The sequence below is a fragment of the Diplotaxodon limnothrissa genome, linkage group LG6 (genome assembly GCF_057381915.1).
Source record: "Diplotaxodon limnothrissa isolate DT_005_m linkage group LG6, D_limnothrissa_male_GT1.1, whole genome shotgun sequence".
Lineage (NCBI taxonomy): Eukaryota > Metazoa > Chordata > Actinopteri > Cichliformes > Cichlidae > Diplotaxodon > Diplotaxodon limnothrissa.
Window position 1 is genome coordinate 4964724 of NC_140601.1, and position 14010 is coordinate 4978733.

The 14010-nt window shown below is 39.6% G+C and overlaps 1 protein-coding gene across 3 annotated transcripts in view; it reads right to left on the reverse strand.

The window, feature by feature from the left end:
- Positions 1-12044, reverse strand: part of LOC146629980 (voltage-gated delayed rectifier potassium channel KCNH1-like) — a 107345-nt gene extending 95301 nt beyond the window's left edge. Inside the window, exons 1-4 of one of the 3 annotated variants that reach the window (XM_085355520.1) lie at positions 11972-12044; positions 8083-8206; positions 7874-7980; positions 113-241 (exon numbers count right to left, since the gene is read on the reverse strand). In XM_085355520.1, the coding sequence (XP_085211646.1) occupies positions 113-241; positions 7874-7980; positions 8083-8206; positions 11972-12044 (433 nt within the window). Of the gene's footprint in view, positions 1-112; positions 242-7873; positions 7981-8082; positions 8243-11971 lie in introns of all 3 variants that reach the window. The other 2 variants (XM_085355519.1, XM_085355518.1) reach the window with 2 other exon arrangements.
- Positions 12045-14010: the final 1966 nt, after the last annotated feature.

Genomic DNA, 14010 nt, shown 5'->3' on the forward strand with positions numbered 1-14010 from the left:
TTTTTATATCCTTAGGTTAATCCAGCTGTGTGCTCCTATTCTGTTCCTTCAGCCTTTTCTATGTTTGTCTTTTATCTCTGTCAAGATTACCCACACTTTGGAACCAACCCACCTTTAGAAGATTCATCCTCAATCGGTTGCTTGAAGGCAGTGATGTCACTGAAAGTGCAGAGAAACAGGACAACTTTGTCCTGCTCATTTCTGATTGGGGCAATCTTCATGAAAAACCAAACTGGCATCCCTGCGGAACAGAACAGGAAGTAAAGCACTGTTTCTCACAACAACAATCTGTCAACAAGGAAAATATAATAATGCAAAATTAAAATAAAATTTAATAAAGAATAACAAGTAGACAACAATTTATTTGTGATTTGTACTGTTTCACTGTAGTACTACATTTCCTCTGGGCATTGGCATGTTGACATGATGGTGTCAAAAATTCAAGTAACCATCGGTGGGACCACTCCATTTTAAATATCCAATTAAAAAATTTATTGTACAAAAAGGTTCTTTTAAACAATATAATTCTGATATCGACACCATCTGATAATATTGTGTGTACGCGGTCTACAACCTAAATGTTTTTTGTTCACACTCTCTGAAGTTCAGTGAGTGATCACATGCACCGTAACCCACTGCTATATCGGTAAATCAACAACTTTATGCCTAAAGCTGTATATACACCTGCTAGTCACTTGCAATGTAATGTATTTACTACCACGTCATATGCATACAAAGGTCTGCTAATCCTTTTTGTCTATACAATATAATTTGTTACAGCATCTGGATATCACTACATTATTTAACTGCTCCCCAGCCTGCCCTAACTTACAGTCCAGTGGAAGACTCCAAATTGCTGTTAGGTTACAATAATACTAACAGAACACTACAGGGCTTAATACTGAAGCTTGTTTACCTGTTAGGGACAAGTGAATTTTTCAGTGGATAAGTAGAATAGAAATTTCTTTTCATTATCAAATACTAATACTGCAGATTTTCATATTATTTGCTAATCACTAGTTTAAATTTACTCATCATCCACATAGAAATTCTCCAATTGTCATTTTACTACAAGAGTTTGTGTATAGATATTAAAGTTTATTCATTCATATACCGCAAAATCACAACAATTGCCTCAAGACCCCCATAATAAATATATAAAATGTAAGGAAATTTGTGTTTGGCAGAGCTGAAATGGGACAAAAAAAAAGCCCTGGCATTTCTAGTTCAGACGGCAATATATGTAATGTATATATGTATATATTTCATCTTGTTTGATTGATTGAAACAAGTTGGTAATCTGTGATACTCTCCCTTCATAATTATGTTTCTCCATCTATTTTCTTACCACATTAATTTCACTTTCTCCATCTCTTCTTCACTTCTCCACAGTTGGTACTAGCAGGGGTGCCTCCAGAATTTTTTCATAGGGGTACATACAAATATTGGGGGGTAGCACCAAAAACAGAATTTCATGGGGTTTTTTTATGTTGTTGTCAAATATAAGTTACTTGAAAAATTTGGCAATAGAAAAAAAGAATATGTATAGAGTTAATTTCCTGCTATTAAAGTTGATATCATTGAAAATAGGTACATATGAAAACCAAATAAGATTTTGAAATCCATAATATTCTGTTTTAATTGATCGATTGATTGATTGAAGCAGAAGCTGCTTCTATAAGTGGGAGGGATCTAGCAGAGGTGGCGGATAAACCTAACCTTGGTGTCTATTGTCTTATGTAGTCTGAGAGTTGACTGAATGTAGAGTGGGCATTGTTTGTCCTCTGCGGTGGGGACAGGTGGGCCGCCCTGTGCTCTATGGGGCTTGGTGGTGCTGCTGCTGTGGGCCCTGGTCTGGATTGGTCCAGGCCCCCTGCCCTTGGTAGATTTCGGGGAACAGGGATGCCCATGGGGGTCAGCAGGGGAGCTGGCTCCAAGAATAGGGTACTTTGCCCCCACTGCCAATCCTTTCCGCCCCATCCGCAATTGCATCTCTCCTCCCGCTCCTTCACACCACCACACATGCAGGGCCTTGAGGTACAGGTGCGTCACTGAGGTGCAGGGGAGGCATATGTCCTTTTTCCTCTCCAGGCCACCTGTGCCTCAATTTTATTCCACCACTTAGAGGCTCACATTACTTCCACTCTCATGACGCATACATATTGGGCCTTGGGGATGGGCGTCCAAAAGACGGTCTATTTATTTTGCTTCACCTCTGGTGCTGGTGCTCTCAATTTTAAATACATGTAGACATTGAGGGTTCTTGGGAGGGGCTGTGCTGACACCAGCTGCTGAGTATATGTGAAATGGGGGTGGGAATGTATGTTTGTTTGTATCTGAGTGTGTGCCTGTTTGTCTATGTGTATAGTGGGGTCTTAGACTCCACCTCTCTCGGAACATCTCAAATAACTAATAAACTAATAAACTATGACAGTCAAATTGACCACTATAGCAATCTGATGGGCTTTTTTCTTGGCCTTCAGACAATAATGCTGATTGAAACAGTGCTGGATAGAACAGGCAAAAAAACAAAACAAAAAGAAAAATGATAAATGAATTCTCACAAAAAAGAAGAAAAATGTTGAGGAAAGACAAATAAGTGTTAGATCTTGTAAGGGTGTGGACTGTTGCCTGTCTCTATGTTGGACCTGAGATGCACCAGTGATCTGTATTGGCATCTGCTTTTCTGCAGCCCTATTACATTAATACCAGGATAGAACAGGATGGTTTGGTGCTAGCAGCAGCAGCTTTCTGTGACTGTGGGGCCTGTTTTTTTTTTTTGTTTGCCACTTCTTCCACACTAAACTTTTTCTACAAGAAACGTGAGACAACAGCGAAGGTAGGGGAGGCGCCGGTCATATTGAGAGATTTAATTGGGAAATCCACTGTCAGTAATGAAAATGAACCAATGAGCTGCTATCAGTGCTTGTACGGTTGCTACGCAGCAGCCCTTCAGGCTGGCACATCGGCCCAAAAGTGCGATGGCCCACCGGGAAAATGCCTGGTATGCTAGACCAGCCCTGGTGTTTGGTCAGTTATCTTTGTTGTAACCATCCTTCTTCTTATATTGTTGGAAAGCCTGTTTATTTCCCCCTACATTGTGCCACATTTGTAAGGAAAACACATATGAAAATGGAAAATGCACAGTTGCCAAACCTTCTCTGCCAATGCCGAGCAGCTGATTCTACTGTATACTGTTACACTAGGTGCTGACAATTAGGTAGCTGATTGGTGCATGATACACAGCAACTGTAAGCATGGTCCCTACTACAGTGGTCAGTTGAATTCATTTCAATTCAGTTTTATTTATATATTATTACTTTTGCTGCAGCATTTTCGATCAACTGAAGGCTTTTTGGGGAGTTTTCAAGACAACCTGACAATAATGAATTATTGTCCAGCCTGGAAGAAATAAATGCATAAAGTAGTCTTCTCATACAAAATATTTCTAATTTTAGACATATTGTGCAATCAAAAGAAAACAGTTTAATACAGTATGCACACTGAAGAACATACTGTGGTCAAAAAAGATTCATTTAAAAATGATTCTTCACTGTTACTGGAGGCCAAGGTAATGCCATTCAGAGTAAGTATCTGGTTAGAAACCATGTTTCAAATTTTTTAGGGCAGAGCACAATAACCTCAGTTTTATCTGAATCCAGGTCATCCAGGTCTTTATGTTTTAAATACATTCCTATAGTCTAGCTAATTGGTGTGTGTGGTGTCTGTCTTCATGGATAAAGCTGGGTATCATCTACCTAGCAATGAAAACATATGCTATGTTCTCTAATGATACTGCCTAATGGAATCATGTGTAATGTAAAGAGAAGTGGTCTTAGCACTGAACCCTGAAGTGGAGTGGAGAGGATGGAAAAACGGACCTGCAGTCCAGATCTCAGTGCTATTGAACACTTATGGGATTGCCTTGGGTGTGCTGCTTGTGCCAGATTGGCCAATACACTGGGATGCCATCCCACAGCAAGCTGGCCAGCATGAGCAGTAGTGGTTTTTGATACGGGCGACACAGGCGGTTGCCCGGGGCGGCATCGTGGTGGGGGGCGGCATCACAGGCATCAGGAAAAAAAAAATTGCTCGTACTCATGCTGCCCTGACATCATGCCAGCGCATATTGGGAATGGCATAGGCACCGACCGGTTTTCTATCGCCCATTTGCTGGGAGTAAGGGCGCCCTCCATTTGCGAGGTGCGCCTGCTGCTTGCGGCACAGGGAGGAGAGGGCGGGGGGGTGGTGTATTCTCCGGCTGGCTGGAGCAGCATCTAATAACCAGCTCGCAAAATAACACAAAATAAAAACAAACCAACAAACACGAAAACACCAGACATCATGATACAGACTTACAATTTGCACCGATGTTTTTTCGAAATTCTATAAGCGAAAAGTGAGCGCGAGAGCCCTCGGTGCGCCTGCTCGCTGCTGAAGTCAAAGTAAACTTTATTGTCATCTCCGCTACATACAGTCCAGTATATAGAGAGACGAGACGACGAGGCTCCTGTTACAGCAGTGCAAGTAAACAAACAATAAGAAGAAGAAGAGTAAGAAAATAAATACACACTTTAGGACTCGGGGTAAAGGGATCAATAACAATTTATAATTTATAGTTTGATGATTTAAAGTCTCACACACAACCCGTCAAAAGGGGACGGGGCCCCGCTGCTTCCAAATAGAGCACATTTCATTCATAATGTTGTAAATCCAAATCCATTATGTATTCATGATTTGAATCCTGGAATCCCAGAAATAAACCCTAGACAAAGTGAACTAAGGTGAAGGTTATGTTGTGGTGATCCTCAGGTTGGGGGATGGGTGTTCATACTGGAGTGCAAAATTAAAACCAATGGGAGATGGACAAGAAAAGTTCAAAGCCATCAGGTCCTCAGTTTAGAAAAAAGAGAAAAGAAGAGGAGGAGAAACGAGCAAAAGATACAGGTAAGCAGATGTGTCATTGGATTATGTCATGTATCCTGAAACAATCAGAATCTTTATTAATCCCTAAGGACACTATATGGGTTACAGTTGTTCCAAGAAGAAATGGTAAAAATAGTAACAGTAACAGACTAAACTCCAAACAATACATTATGTTACAGATTTTAATATTAATTAGTCAGTGTCAGTTGTTGATTTGTCCTGTTCTCATTGTATGACAAATTATGATGGCTGTTTGGTAATCATTTGCATACTATGCTACTATGCATACTCTCTCTCTCTTCATATGTGTGTGTGTGTGTGTGTGTGTGTGTGTGTGTGTGTGTGCAATCCAGTACAATTCACCAATTCGGTACAATGGTACAATCCTTAACATGTTTTGTGTGTGTGTGTGTGTGTGTGTGTGTGTGTGTGTGTGTGTGTGGGGGGGGGGGCAGAGGTTAGTGCTCGCCCAGGGCGCCAAACAGGCTAGGACCGCCACTGAGCATGAGTGAGGATGAATAAACTGTTAAACTCTTAATATGTCTTGTTTCTTTAGACTAATCATCCAACCACCAAAAAGGAGTCAATTGGAAAATAACCTGTTTGGCATTGGCAGAGATGATATGCCAAGGTTTTCATTGATACAACCCACATACTCAACTCTGCTGCTCAACAAACCAATTAAATTTCCTTATAAATGTTACACCATTTAGAGGAAATGTGTTTTCCAATGGTATAAAATCTACTGCCAAGAAGCACTGTTACAACAAAGAAATATTCAATAATGGCAAGTGCCTAAAAATGGAATGTTAAATGCTGCATCCCATGGAAAGACCAATTTCAAGCTTTGAATTTGAAAAGTAAACGTATGCGATCTGCAGCTATACATAGCTCAGTGGCATTAGCTTGATATCTTCTATTCTAATTATGTTATTTGCTCCCAAATAGAGAGATTTAAATTTCACCGATAACTTTCTATCCAGGCAGAAAAAAAAGAACAATATTTTTTTCACTGATCCTTTACACAAAACAACCCCTAACTATACAACTTGTCACCAACAGAGAAAAAGATAACATGGGAGCCAAGAAAGCCCAGTTTTTTTGTTGATATGCAGCCTCCAGCAGCCTTGACCTATTGCAGCATACCTAAACAAGTGTTCTGGGTCACCTGATCCAACCATAAATTTTATCAAAAAGGAAAGTTGTTTAGTATAATCTTACAACTTAGAAGAATCAATACCATTTTAAAACCAAAGTCTTGTTAAATACTAAGTTATTTTGTATGATGTGTGAAGTTTGCTTTAGGTGGTGTTATGCTTATAAAAATATATAAAAACACAGAAATAAAAAATAAAGGAACCTTCACCTTCTGAATTCTTTATCAAATACATTTTTTTTTTTTACTGGCAAAAGTTGTTTGCAAATGTAATAGGCTAGGTCAGGGGTCAGCAACCCGCAGCTCTTTAGTCTTTATTTTGCGGCTCCGGGTGGTTTGGGAAAATAAATTAGAAGTATTTAGCTGAAGTGTATTTTATTTGTGTTTAGTTCTTTTTTTAACTTGTAGTTCTAAATTGGAAGATTATTGTGATTTTGAAATATAAAAATAAAATTATATCTTATTATTTTTTCATCGCTCAAAATAAGCGTCACACTCGCGGAAGCCGGTGTACCCGCCGAAACGCTGTGCGTTTATCGAGACTTTCAACCCCAGGTAGGCCAATCGTGGATCTTCGGATCCACATTATGTCGGCAGCTGTTCTCCACCGTGAACTACGTTAAAAACAAACACCGCTCACGCCTCACAGACGACAGCTTACAGTCCTGCGTAAAGATGAAAGCCCCGATTTGCAGACGCTGTGCGCAGAGGTTCGGGACCATAAGTCTTATTGTAAACATATCACGGCAGACCTGACGATGTTTGCATGATCATGCTTTTCAGCATCTCTTTATTGACCACTTTTCACACACGGTTGCTGACGCATACAGCCAGCTGTAGCTTTTCAACAGCAGAGAGGGCACAGACTTTAAGGCAGCGAGGCGTGATTGCGGGTCCCGCTCAGGTGCGTCTGCCTCCCCTGCAGCGGCGCTGCAGACCACGCCCCGCCACACACATTAACCAGGTAAAATACATATTTAGGCAGAATTTTGCAAATATCGAATTTTTTTTTGCAGCATAGTGCTTTTTTTTCAAATTATTTTTTAAAAGTCAGGTCAAGGCTCCAAAAGCCCAAAGGCGATATAAGGGTGGCGGCTCACAACAGCTTTTGTTTGCTGGATCATTTTAGTTCAGCTGGGTGTCTTTCCTTTTGTTATATTTCTTTAAGAGTTCAAAATGTGTTATTTACATGAATAAAATGTCATTTTCTCTGTAGCACTTCATGGATTTCATAAGCAACACAACTTAGTTGCTCTGTGGATTCTTTTAAAAAGCAGTTAAAAAATATTCCGTTCAAACAAGCCTTTTGTTGATCTACGTATTTTATATTCTTTACATTATTTACATTTGATCTTTTACATTGTGTATAATGTCTATTGATTGTATTGTTTATTTTAATATTTGTGTACAGCGCTTTGTGACTGCCTGTCTGTGAAAAGCGCTTAATAAATAAACTTTACTTACTTTAGTTGTTCACACAAAGCATAAAGGTAAAAAAAACAATATATAGTGTTATCTTCATTTTAGATGTCAAAAAGTATTTGCGGCTCCCAGTGTTTTCTTTTGCGTGGAAACCAGGTCCAAATGGCTCTTTGGGTGTTAAAGGTTGCTGACCCCTGGCTAGGTAATTAAAAGGCTTTGAGCTTTTAGCATGGTGTGTCCCAGATTAGCATATATACAATTTCTAGATTTCTTGAGATCCTTAGGTATCTGGGTTTTTGAGGAAGCAGTTCATACAAACATTTTTGGATGCAGCTTACACGGTCATATCCAGTACTATTAAATACTCACGGTTTTTCTTGTACATCAGAATCTCAAAAGAGTTCATCTCGTAGTTCTCAAAGGTCTGTCGAACCTTCTCACTCATTTCCTTGTCTGTCAGCTCTCCATACATGAAGCTGCAGAGGAAAACCAAGTATTTGCATTGATACAGTACACATTTACTTGAGACAATCAGTCCTCAATAATCCATGCGGTGGTATCCATGTGTGTTGTGGTACCTGCAGGTGCTGCTCTTTTGCATGACCTCAGCACGATGGTAGCCAGAGAGTTTACAGAAGCCATCATTGCTATAGACGATAGGCCACTCCACGATCTGAGCGTTTCCCAGCACAAAATTGGTATCTGACCACAGAAACCAATAAGTGATAGTCTGCCCTACTTCGCAACATCACATGACTGAAAAATTATATGAATCCAGCATACACAATATTTCTCCACATTTCACGAGGGCTACAACAACTAGTTTAAAAAATGCCCATTGCAGCCTTCCAGAGTCCACATTATTCTGATAAAATATTTTGGTTGTTCAATAGCACCAAACCCAATAGAGAAGCTAAGTTAAGCTAACTATTACGTAAGTAATTATTGCTAATCAATTAAGTGGTAAATTAAACTAATAAATAATTGCCTCACTTTTACACCTGTAAAATCAGTGTTAAACTAATTATGATGATTCTTTTTATTTAATAACCAACTGGCCTACACTTAATACCTGTGCTATTAAAAGACAGTCATTTTTCAATTCAGTTCAATTCAGGTTAATTTATAAAGTGCCAAATCACAACAGTGTCCTCCACGTGCGTTTTATTGTAAGGTTGGGACCCTCCGATAACAGAGGGGAAACCTCTAATAGTGGATGGGAATTAATAAGAATTTATCAATTCCAATACCATTATTATTGGTATGGATAAGTGATATTACTTATTGATTCTCTTACTGATTTGTTTGTTACCTGTTGAAGTTCAGGGTCTAGTTGCTGGACCAGGGATGGGATTCACTCAGCTTTAACATCAATCTAGGTTTTTAGCTAGCTTAGTGTTAGCATGTTGTCTGTGCAGGTACTTGCAAAGAGCCGAATTTGTGTTGGCAGCAAAATGTGTTTGTCCTGGATGGAGGTTCCACTTACTCTTGTATTTTTGTCCTTTTGTGAATTAAAAATAAAAGTAATGTCTATATCCACCTTTAAGAATGTGCCAAAATCAGCTGATTGTAGTACAAGTGCAAGTGGAATCAATGAGCAGGCACACAGACTAACAGTTCAAAGGAATTGAACTCCTGGGAACTGGTTCTTGATTCCCATCCCACCCCCAACAATCAGATGTTCTATGAGGAAATAAGGCGACGGCAGAAAAGAAAAACTCTTTTTTTTCTGCCCCACATTCTACTTTTACCTCAGGAACCAGAGGCTAAGAAAGTAATTAAGTAAGTAACATTTATTTATAAAGCACTTTTCACAGATAAAATATGGATGGTAAAATGGGGCCTGATTATTCAAGACCTTACATAAGGAGAAGGACGTTGAAATTTGATTCTGGATTTAACACGAAGGCAATGAAAAGAAGCTACTATGGGGAAAATACTGTCTTGCTTGTTACTTCCTCTAAGTACTCTAAGGAGCTTGGAAAGAAAAGCGTCTGGACTTCTTTAAGTTGCTTGAAGACGTTTCGCCTCTCATTGCTCTCAGGCGGTGGTTTACGACACTAATTGTCTGCCATCTATAATCCAGTTTTGAGATCCCTTCCCAGACGCCTTAATGCCCACTCACATCCTGGGCCATCTGACCTCAGGAAATCACATGATAGGGTGGGGCTAGGTTTCACAATGAGCTCACCCGAAACCTTGGCTGATTGTGACCTACACCCATTTTCACACCTTGGCTCATGTGATTAGGTAGAGGATCATTATTGGGTCAATTGTCCCTCATGGTGGGTTACTTCCACAGATCTTAAATCTGGGACTCTCCACCATTTGACCATAGAACTGAAGAAGCTTCTCGGATGAGAGGTGAAACGTCTTCAAGCAACTTAAAAAAGTCCAGACGCTTTTCTTTCCAAGCTCCTTTGACTACGATGACCTGGATGACTGATAACCTTCACGGACATCTTCCTCTAAGTACTCTATTTTTCTTCTATTATTGTCTTAGGGTCTTTACAATATAAAAGTGCCTTGAAGTGACTGTTGTAAATTGACATCATATAAATATAATGAATGAAAACTCAAGTCATTAAAGTTGCTTATCTTTTCCAGCACGGTCATGGTCTTGGCACTGGATTTAGTGTGCTGCATTCCTTCTTGAGTCTTCATGAATGTCTTTTGTTAATATATAATTAGAGATGCAGTTACCCCCTTTTACTGAATAATGGCTGGTGTAATTCAAAGCATGTCTAGAGGAACTTCCTAGCATTTAAATTAGTGCCTGGTGATATGAAAAAAAAATATCCATCCATCCATCCATCCATTTTGCAAGTATCTTTTCGATACCAATGCAGCACATTTACATTTCCTAGTATAAGCAACAATGGGACAAGTCTGGGCATTTCTGAGAGAGCACTAGCAGCAAAAAAGGGATTTACTTTAACAACCAGTACTTTGCAAAACATTCAAGAAAATTGTTTCTTGTGAAACTTGGAACCACAAACTGATTATTATTATTATTATAAATGTAGAGTAGTGTCAGTTTGAATTAAGGCAGCTGAGTAATTTTATTCAATTCAGTGAGGTGTGATGGTAATGTTAGCTTACAGCAAAGGTAAATGTAGAATGTTACTATACAGGCTGTGATTTAGTAAAATAATTATTCCCCCCGATTAGTGTGGCTTTAGTTCAAGCAAATACGCCCATAGAGAGCAGCGAGTAACAATTAGAAAATTTTCTTAGTTTTATAGTGTACATATTATTTATTGATGCAATTTGCACTTACGTACTTTTGCTGTTTTTAAGTGACTTCATTTGTACTTTTCTTTGTTTTTAGAAGTAGGGTGGACCCTGGATAACTGGTTTCTTTCTCTTGTTACAGGCCTACACACCGCTGCTGTCTTGTACCCTTTGTTGCTTTGTTGCTGTTGTGTTTGACTGGCATCGATTGGTTCCTTGTTCTATAGTGCTTTAGTGTTAACAGTTTGTTATATTTTAATCATGCTTTTAGTTGTACTGCTAATAATTGTATTTTAAACGGTGTGTGTGTGTGTGTTTGTATTCCTGTATATAATATTTCCTGAATTTTGTGTTCTGTATTGCTTGATATGCATGTTTATTTTAATTTTCTTTAGTGAAGACACAGCTGCTTGCAGGGGGAGGGGGGCTAGGCACGTGTGGTGGAATTCCCTTTTGTGGATTGGAGTGTACATACCGGGAAACAAGTATAACGGGCCATTTAAGTTGCAGTGAGAGTGGCAGTGAGGATTTCAGAAAGATTGCACGGGTGAGTGATTGGTGGCACCCTTGGTCCCTCCTCCCTGTAGGTTGCCTTCAAGTGGCTAGTCTCCACCATTTTAGTTAACTATTTTCTTGAGCTGCTATTTTAACCAAGGGCAGCATCATGGCAGTGAACCTGGTCCTTTAAAGTAATGTTTATTAATAAAGTGTCTTAACGGTTTGGTACTGTCAGCCCTGCTATTTAGTTTGTTTTTATTCTCTGCAGCTCTAAATTGGTAGTTGTTTATCTAATAAACTTTGCTCTATGAAATTGATTTGCCTTACCCCTACTTGTTAATAAGGAGCCTATGTGCCTTTTGTAACTGTTACAATGTGTGAATATATATATATATGTGTGTGTGTGTGTGTGTGTGTGTGTGTGTGTGTGTGTGTGTGGGGAAAGTGAGGGAGAGCGAGAGAGAGAGAGAGAGAGAGAGAGAGAGAGAGAGAGAGAGAGAGAGAGAGAGAGAGGAATAGCCATCACTGAAAGTAAAGAGCTACCATAATAAATTTAAACCATAATTACTTGTGGTTTCAGTACTACTTAGGTTTTTAGCAATTGCCCGTGTGTGTTTATGTGGCTATGCCTGAAGGCGAAATGAGCAACAAAATCACAAAACATTATATATAAGAAATATATTATCACCATTTGAAGCCAGGTGCAGAACAGATCAGAACCGGATCGTATCTTACCGTTGGACCGGCGGACGATGTTCTCTAGAAACGTGTTCTGAGGGGCCACGAGACCCCGCCGTCCTCTCGCCATCCTGCCGTCCTTCTGCAATGAGCAGAGCGAGCTGCTTCCTGCCGCTCACATATTACATATAAACACGAGCTTCGCACGCTGTATAGTATGTGCTTGTGCTCGCTCTCTCCCCACCTCAGCAGGCTCGCTATTGGCAGATTATTGCTGCACAAGCTTCGAGATGGGCCAGAGACTGGCTGTGATAGAGCGAGCTTCAAACATATGTGGGGAGAGAGGGTGGATGCCAGAGGAGTGAGAGAGGCGTATTGATGCTTTATACAGTGAGCATTACATTATCATCACGTCACTGATTGTAATTAAAAACACTGCAGACATAATATTTCGGTATTAAGAAAACGTACCACAGTAAGTAATTGCACCTGTAGTGAAAACAAATGTGTGTTGTTGTTTTTTTACTTTATGCTGAAAATGTAAAGTGGGGCCACCTAAACGGAACCAATGTGCTTCAAAGTGTTGCACCTGGGTTTCCCGAGGTGAGGGATTTCGCTCGCTTTTCCAAAGAGAAATAGTTTTCAAGTCTTCAGCCCTCTGACAGGTTCACCGTTTTTTCTAAGTGAAAAAACGTAGAAATACAGTGAAATCTCTCTCACACACACACACACACACACACACACACACACACACGGACTACGTTTGTAAGCTATACCGCATTTCTACTGTACCGAGTTTGCGGCCATGTGATCGTAACTGGAAAAGGCACTATGATATTGTGATAGTGCGCATTTATTTTCGGCACGACAGCTGTGCCATTTGTCTGTTTGTCCCATTTTAATAAACCACAATTTCGGCTGTGATAGTTGCAAAGGCTGGGTCGACATGAGATTGAACTTTATGGATTAAGAATCAGATGATACCCAAGATCATATGTGTCTTACAATAGACGAGCGAATACTTGAATGCATATATACGAACACATTCACATGAGATACAACTTATCTGGAAAGTATGTTTAAAAGATGTTCAGTTTGTGAATTTATTTATTCATGTTGGTGTAACTGCAATTTACTGATCTTGTCAAAGGAGAAATAGAGTGAAATAAAATAGATTTATATTTAACACAAAATGAAGCCTACGTGTTATTAGTTCTACAGGTGTTGAGTACTAGTGGTACAGATTTGATAAAAAAGTTATTGATACAGAGGCTGTGCTGTAAATAAGAATGTTTCCATTTTGCCAATAACTGAATGCCTGTTTAATGGCGATTACTGTAAAAATCAATTTATTTCATTAAAAAAGGCCTAATAACTTTTTGACAGAAGGTTAGCAGGCTAAGCTGCTTGTTTTTGGAATTTTTCTTATAGTGCAAGTATTTTGTGACTTTTTTTCCATCTTGTTCAAAAGTTATATTCAAAAGTTTTAGAGAAGAGCGCTCTCTCTTTCTCTCTCTCTTTCATCCCTCTCACCCTTCCTCCCCAGGGCTGACAGAGCTGTTGCCATGGTGAAGTGGGAGGAGTTGTCTGCTCTTATCTTGCAGGACAAGCCCAGTGCAGAAGATGAAACATGACCAAGGGATGGACAAAGACCATAAAGGGAGGGCCAAGTTTAAACCCTTGCCTTGGCCCAACTTTTTTAACCAATCACATTAATGCCTTTATTGTTCCATATTACAAAAATTCTGTTCAATAGGCAGTGGCATCCTTTCCAGTTTGTCTGATGCCAATAAATACTTAATAATCAATTGTGAAAACGTGAAAATTGTTTGGAAGTCCTCACTACTTTGCAGGCATTTGTGGTGCATAGCACTGGCATTACTGTACTGGTCAAGATATTGTCCACAATGCAGCTGTAGACACTGCTGAGGATTTTAGGCAACATACCAGACTACTTGGTATTACACGTCCTCACTGATGTAGATACCCAAACAGCTTACCCTCTCCACTTCCAGCTCCCAGATGACCGGTGGCAGGTGGAATCTCCTCTTCTTCCACTATGATCTCTTTTGTCTTGGCTGTGTTGAGAGTGAGGT